At 32.9% G+C, this 7,500-nt stretch overlaps 2 protein-coding genes across 2 annotated transcripts in view; both read left to right on the top strand.

Moving 5' to 3' along the window:
* LOC144970862 (bactericidal permeability-increasing protein-like) overlaps positions 1 to 2,057 on the top strand; it is a 28,080-nt gene extending 26,023 nt beyond the window's left edge. Inside the window, exon 16 of the mRNA XM_078910966.1 lies at positions 307 to 2,057. Coding sequence (XP_078767092.1) covers positions 307 to 825 — 519 coding nt within the window. The 3' untranslated portion in view covers positions 826 to 2,057. The remainder of the gene's footprint in view (positions 1 to 306) is intronic.
* A 3,363-nt stretch (positions 2,058 to 5,420) lies between these two features.
* Positions 5,421 to 7,500, top strand: part of LOC144971803 (acetylcholine receptor subunit alpha-like 2) — an 11,483-nt gene continuing 9,403 nt past the window's right edge. Inside the window, exon 1 of the mRNA XM_078912880.1 lies at positions 5,421 to 5,502. Coding sequence (XP_078769006.1) covers positions 5,421 to 5,502 — 82 coding nt within the window. The remainder of the gene's footprint in view (positions 5,503 to 7,500) is intronic.

The following is a 7,500-nucleotide window of genomic DNA, read 5'->3' as shown; positions in this document are numbered from 1 at the left end:
TCCTCCTCCTCTTCTTCTTCTTCTTCTTCTTCTTCTTCTTCTTCTTCTTCTTCTTCTTCTTCTTCTTCTTCTTCTTCTTCTTCTTCTAATTATTATTATTATTATTATTATTATTATTATTATTATTATTATTATTATTATTATTATTATTATTATTATTATTATTATTATTATTATTATTATTATTATTATTATTATTATTATTATTATTATCATTACATTAACTTCATCATCATTATCATCATCACCAAAATCGTCGTCTTTTTTCTTTTCATTTGTGGAATCTATCACTTTATTTTCTTGAAGGGATCGATACTCATCGGAACCGACGTCATGGCCTTTAGGGAAGCACCCCCACAACAGGAAATACAACGACAGCTGCAAGAAGAGAAGAAAAGGCAACAGGAACAACTACTGCAACAGCAGCAGGATTTACAACTAAAGCGACAACAAGAACGACAGGCAAAACTAGAAGTACAATCTAAAAAACCAGAAGAGACCCAGCAACCTGAACTAAAACAGACGACAGAACAATATGTGTTGACAACTCAGCCACAAATATTGCCAACTTATGAAACTGGAAACTCTCCGTCGCCAGTGCCAATAGACATTACAAAACCAGGGCGTATATCAGAAGAACCTAAGAGCACAGAAAAACTCTCCACAACAGGTAATCTTGGAGATATAAAGCCGTCCATTGCAAACAAACAATTGAGTACAACAGAAGAGCCTCAACAAAAACAGCTCCCCACAAAGCAAGAGCACAACGCCTATTGTAATAGTGTTAAAAATTTCTGCGAGTCGAGTATGAAGTATTGTAATTAAATTTAAAGAGGAAATGCACTTGTTGTTTGGTCTATTCCGTTGATTTTTTGCCTAGCAATAAAGAGTCACTAAGATCAAACGGCAATTTATATGTTTATACGTATATAAATGCATAACAACATAGAGTATGTAACTCATCACCCCAAGACGTATTATGTTGGGGTGATACGGATGTTGTAAAGGATTTGAAACGTTAGAATTACGCTAAATGTAAAATTGTAGTTATTTTTACTTTAAGCATATGTTATATCAAACTCCGTTATCAGAAATTATAAAGAACTCGTGTTTGTTATATTTTTGACAATCTATACATTCGATTTTTAGTACATCGACTTAAAGTCGTTGTGAGGCGGCATCGACTTAATACTGTTTTGAGGCGGTAATAGTAAAATAGTAAATTAAATAGTAAATAATGGATTTAAATAACGCCTAAACATCCACGTTAATCGTGCTCCGCTGCGCTTTACATAATAAAAATGTTTCTTTTTTTAAATCAAAAATCACGACACTACATAATAAGCATGAATAAACAATTTTCTGTTTCATTCTATTTGATTCTGTAGGTTTCATATTGAGATAAATGTTCAAATCGGCATTTTGATAGTTTAGCATTCTAAGTTCTAGTAGTGATTATAATGGCCACAACAAACTTAATCTCAATTGTCTTTCAATTCCAACAATCAGCATAGAAAATACCAATATTTAATTTCAGTGGCTTTGTAGTTTTATGTGTGATTTATTCGACTCTATTTACTAGTAAGTTTGTAATTATTTTTTAATATCGTGGGATATTTTTCTCAGTTGGTTGGTGTGTAGGCCTACTATTTTCTTTTTTCTTATTTGGGAACAACTAAGGGAGAGAATCAAATAGAAAAATGTATCTTATACTTGAAGAATATTAACAATTTTTTTTTATTTGTTGCTAGTTCTCTCGGTGATCTTTAAGATTGATTTATGATATATGAGTTGAAATAAATGCTTTCATTGAGGAAAGTGAGTTGTTTTTCTACAATACTTTTATTTCCTAATTCGTTCTATGTGACTTCAAATTCAACATTCTTCATCTAGTTCTATCATAATATCAGATTAATGTAAAATGCGACAATTATGAGGATGTTAGTAGTGCTGAGAATGAGAATGATGTTGGTTTCATGTATAACATAATATATATTATTTTTTATTATAATGATTATCATAATGATATCTATATCATGACATTACGTATAATATCACTATCCCATTTATTGTTGGTCGTGTTTTGTGTATGTGTGTGTGTGTATGTGTGTGTATGTGTGTGTGTGGGGGGGGAGGGGGGCAGGTGGCAGAGAGGGGAGAGAAAACGTTAGAGGGAGGAAAGGAGGAGGAGGAAGAGGTAGAGAGCATAATAAAATAAAAGAGGATGAATAGAGTAATAATTAGAGATCTTTGATTTAAAACTTGACTATATTTCTAATATTATAGAGCTATGAAATAAAAATATGGATAAGTACAAAATAATAATGATAATAATAATAATAATAATAATAATAATAATAATAATAATGATAATAATAATAATAATAATAATAATATAATAATAATAATAATAATAATAATAATAATAATAATAATAATAATAATGATGATAATAATAATAATAATAATAATATAATAATAATAATAATAATAATAATAATAATAATAATAATAATAATAATAATAATAATAATAATAATAATAATAATATAATATTAAAGAGTAAAATAAACGAAGTTAACGGTTTTATATTTTAATCCATTATTGTATTTGTTTATTTATTAACTAGCTAATTTTCATAGCTGACAGTAGTCTGACTTTCCCTGTACGTCGACACACACACACACACACACACACACAGAGACAGAGAGAGAGAGAGAGAGAGAGAGAGAGAGAGAGAGAGGGGGGGGGGGAGACAGACAGACGGACAGACAGACAGGCAGACTTCCTGTTTCTTGTATTGATATTATTACGTTTCTTTTTGATTTTGACATTTGCGTTGTCAAAGTCATGATAAGTAATGATCACTAAGAAATATAAAAATTAATGTTCAATCTCACACTGTTGAGATATAGATAGTTGTGCTTGGCTAAGAAGCTCACAACATTGCCATCCGGAAGTATTACGGACCAACACACAAATCTATTTGTAACCTTGAACGTTTATAGTCTGGTTAATACAGTTTAGTGAGAATTACTCATAAACATGGATGGCAAAAAGCAATAACAAAGACCTGAGTGACGTCAAATTCACTATATCTATAGATAGTATACACAACACGTCACTATCCGTTTTCAGGATTCTTTGCTATTAAAGTAGAAAATGAGCATCCTTGGTCTTTTATGCGCTTTTTGAATGTTTGAATTCGAGTAAATTTGTTTCACAAGTAGTCGACATTGGCACTTGTCCTACTTAATGTTTTTTGCCAATCCAATTAATAAAAAATATGCTGATTTTCTAGTAATTTGACGACAACTTGGATGATACGGAGGACGGTTCAAAATCAAATGGAAATCAAAGGGAAGCAACAGAACCAAACCGTCTTATTTAAAAAAATCCAAGAGAATTACATCCCTGTAATCTTTGTTTTTCACAGTATGACTCGTAAGAACGAGTTAGTGCGATTACCGAGTCCCTAGTCAATAGCGAAACATAACATGTAGGACGACACATGACGCCTGTTAGGTGATATTACATTTATTTTTCCGACAGAACAACGGTATTTATAGCCAGTTATTCATTTTACACCTGAATACGATGTGAGTTAAGAGCCGTTTCCAAGGACTCAACGATGGGCTGCTTTTGGGGCAGCGTGGCTCAACGGTACGGTCTTTGCTTCTTACCCAAAAGGTACCGAGTTCGACTACCCGCCTCTTTGTGTGGCATTGAGCAAGTCACCTCACCCTAGCTCACTTTGCGGCGCTGCACTGCGGCTGACGCCTGGGCTATTCCAGTCTTCCCTTGGGATAGACCCTAAAGACAAATTTCCCCGGACAGAGGGAATTTTATTTTATCTTATTTTATTAAAACAGGGTTCGAACCCGGGACCTTCCGATCCGAAGGCGAGTTTCATGTCTCTAGACTCTAGACGACAACGCCGTATCTGTTATCTGAGCATTCATTCACACTCCTTGGACTCAATACGACTCTCGCGTGTCCTTGGAAACGGCTCTTTACTCACATTCTCTAACCGTACTCAGGTGTAAAATGAGTACCTGACCGTTAACTATGTTGTCTAAGTCGGAAAAAAACTTGTAATATCGCCTAACAGGCGTCATGTCTCGTTCTACATGTTACGCATTGCTGTTGGTCAAGGACCACTTGTAAAGCGCTTTGAGCACGTTTAGTGGATATTGCGCTATATAAAAGCTCAAGTATAAAGTTCAAGTCTATTTTCACATGATCTCTCGACATTTTATTTATAAATTTACCTTTCCGTGTCTGATTTATCCCGATGTGCTACCGTTTTGACATGATGGGTCACATTTTCAAGATTATTCCCCAAGTGCCATACATACTCAACACAATTTAAAAAAATATTTTAAGTTCAAGCTCAAAGGGAATAGGTAGGTGACATACTTGCTATACATAATTTGTTCATTAATAACCGCTAAAGATAGTATGCACTTGGCTAAGAAACTCACAACATAACCATCTGGAAATATAACAAATCAACACACAAAACTATGTGTAACCATGAACGTTTATAGTCTGGATAATACAGTTTAGTGAAAATTACTAATAAACTCGGATGGCAAAAACAATAACAAAGACCCAAGTGACGTCAACTTCATTCTATCTATACAAAGCAGCATTTAGATAGTTCATATGGGTATAGATAAGATATTTTTTTTCAAATTTTGTGATGTACGAAACAAATGTGAACAAGAACATAAGATTTACTGCAACTTACTCTTTTTCTTTAATGGTTATACGGTTACAGTTTGTTTTGTTTTTCTAAAAAATTTTTGGGAGGGGGGGGGGGGGGGGGACGAGGCTTTCAATTAATATATTAATTTATTTTTTGTTGTTGTTTTTTTTTGTTCTTGAATTTTCAGTGTCAGGTCTATTCCGTTTTAATATTTATATCAAGATCTGTAGTGTTGAGTCTCATTTGATTCAGGGTCAAATCACTTGAATCTCAGATCGAGGCCAGGGGTTTCTACCGTCCTGGCAAACATTGCATCGGCGAGTGTATTCAATGAGCCATGGTAGTTCCTACGCTATGGAAATTGATCCGACATTAAATATCCATCAAATTCGATTAGGAAAGTAAACACGTTGGGACAATGTTTGTCCTATTTTAGCTTGGAATGTGATGGCAACAACGTAACTCTTTAACCCTCTCCTTACCAACTATAGAAAAATCGTCACATTCGTTACGATACAGCCAACATTTTTCTTATTCAAATTTCTGTTGTACATCATAAAATTTAAAGAAAATGAACAGTGTGTTTTGTAGAGCATATTTTGCTAAAGAAATTCTGTAGGTTGACTATCTCAAGAAATTACTGTTATTGTGTTTGAGTGATACAAAATATATTTAATTGGGTGTGAAGTTTTTTTTGGAAATCCTGAAAATGGCTGATAAGGAGAGGGTTAAAGGTCCGACTAGATCTTCGTCAATCATATCTAGCATTTGTAACTCAGTGCGACAGACTAGTATTTTTTTTTTTGTCTTGATGACACGGATACCAAAAGATCATCATACACCTGAAATGATTAGAAATATATATATATTTTTTCATCTTATTCATTGTAAGAAATTATATTCATTCTCCTCATTAAAACAAAATATCAAAGTTCCATATTATCATAATATGGCTAAAGGTTAAATTTAGTTGTTTATCCTTTAATGACTTTGATATGAAGAACATAAATTCATATGAAGAATATAAAGTGATTTATCAATAATATCACCAATGAATCATTAAACCACTGAGTAAGAAAACATTACTGGTCATATTGAAATCTTAGATGTAACAAATCTCGGTCGATCAAAGTTTTAAAACTATCCAGAGAATAAGCTTTCTTTGTTTCGAATCTAATATTATTCCAAATGTGAATGCTGCGAAACATTAAAGACTTTTGTCTTTTAAAATTATACATTTCATTTTAGTATTTTTTACTCCGACGTAATTCCTTTTTCAGACAATAAATCACATTTAAAAGAAACAATTAAAAAAAAAAACTTGAGCTTTTATATAGAGCAATATACACTAAAAGTACTCAAAGCGCTTTACAAATAGTCCCTGACCAACAGCAACACGTAACATAAATATCGATAGGCGATACTACAATTTTGTTTTTCGGACAGAGGCAATGTTGTTAACGGCCAGGTACTCATTTTACACCTGAGTACGGTGAAAGAATGTGAGAAAAGAGCCTTTTCCAAGGACTCAACTATACATCGAGCGAGGCTCGAACCCATGACCTTCCGATCCGAAAGCGAGTGTCATACCACATGACTACATAGCCAAACAATATTTAATATCTCGATTTCATTGTGAGCAATCGTCTGAAAACGGTATAATGTCGGGAAATATCTAATGTTTTAAAACCAATTAGAAGCGTATCTTAAATAATTTCAGATTTCGTGGGTACAGTCTTTTATTTCTTAATCTCCCAAAATTATAAAGTCCTGATAATTTAAATTTGGACTATAAAACATAATATTTTTCATCTAATTCACTCCTACATATGTGGGATAGTTGCACACATATGTAATGGCTTGTGATCGCATAGTGGTGTTTTTGATAGATAGTAATATTATCCTTCGCGTTGTGTTGTAGATGTTAATAGTGACGAAAGAGTTCAAGGGCCGATGATGATAACTGAATGTACAACATCAAGACATTGAAATAAAAGTCCAGATTCCAAGTTTCATTTCTTACAGTTTTATTTGTTGTGATAAATTCAAAATCCAAATCATGATTAATTCCAAATCCAAATCAAATAGCATGGTCATAATTCAATCAGTTTCATAAATTTCAAATCCGTAAAATCAGTCCAAATGTAAAGTCATTTTGCCTAAGTAACCATTTTCAATATACGTGGAATATTTCTAAGTCCGTAAAATAAAGATTTCTAGTTGGACACTAGGAAAGTGCAGCTCATCGTGAAGTAGAATCGTAGAATAATCTAGAAACACTATGTTTTCTTCTATTGTAAATTTCAAACCACACCCCTACTAATTTTGACAGTTCTCTGTCAGTCTACAATCCAACACCTAAGAGTAAGACCAAATCATATTCAAACCTGAAACGTCAATTCCTACATATTGATGTTTAACCCCGCCTTTTATGATACAACGTGATTTTGATATATGTCTTTTTCACCTGTTCCAACATCACTAAACCAATTTAAGAATGATTGATTAAATAGTACTCAACACGATAACATGTCCAGTAACTTGGACGTAAAAACTGCCCAAACGTATCATGCACTGACCAAATTTAACTGATATGCTTGCATTGTGTACTCACTAAACAAATTTGCTGATATATAATTGACAATTTTGCACCAAAATTCTTAGATAACCTTTTACATAAGCTAACTCTCTTACACATATACTACTACGAATTGACGCAATGGGTTGCAATAGTGCAGACAAAGAGAGCAGAAACAGCTTTGCAATTCGGACTTCAATGACTTTGGCAA

Source organism: Berghia stephanieae, chromosome 4, assembly GCF_034508935.2.
Source record: "Berghia stephanieae isolate SIO BIC M18660-M18661 chromosome 4, UCSD_Bste_1.3, whole genome shotgun sequence".
In the NCBI taxonomy this organism is placed as follows: Eukaryota; Metazoa; Mollusca; class Gastropoda; order Nudibranchia; family Aeolidiidae; genus Berghia; species Berghia stephanieae.
Note: the sequence above shows the minus strand (reverse complement) of the source record. Positions and strands in the feature narration are given on the sequence as shown.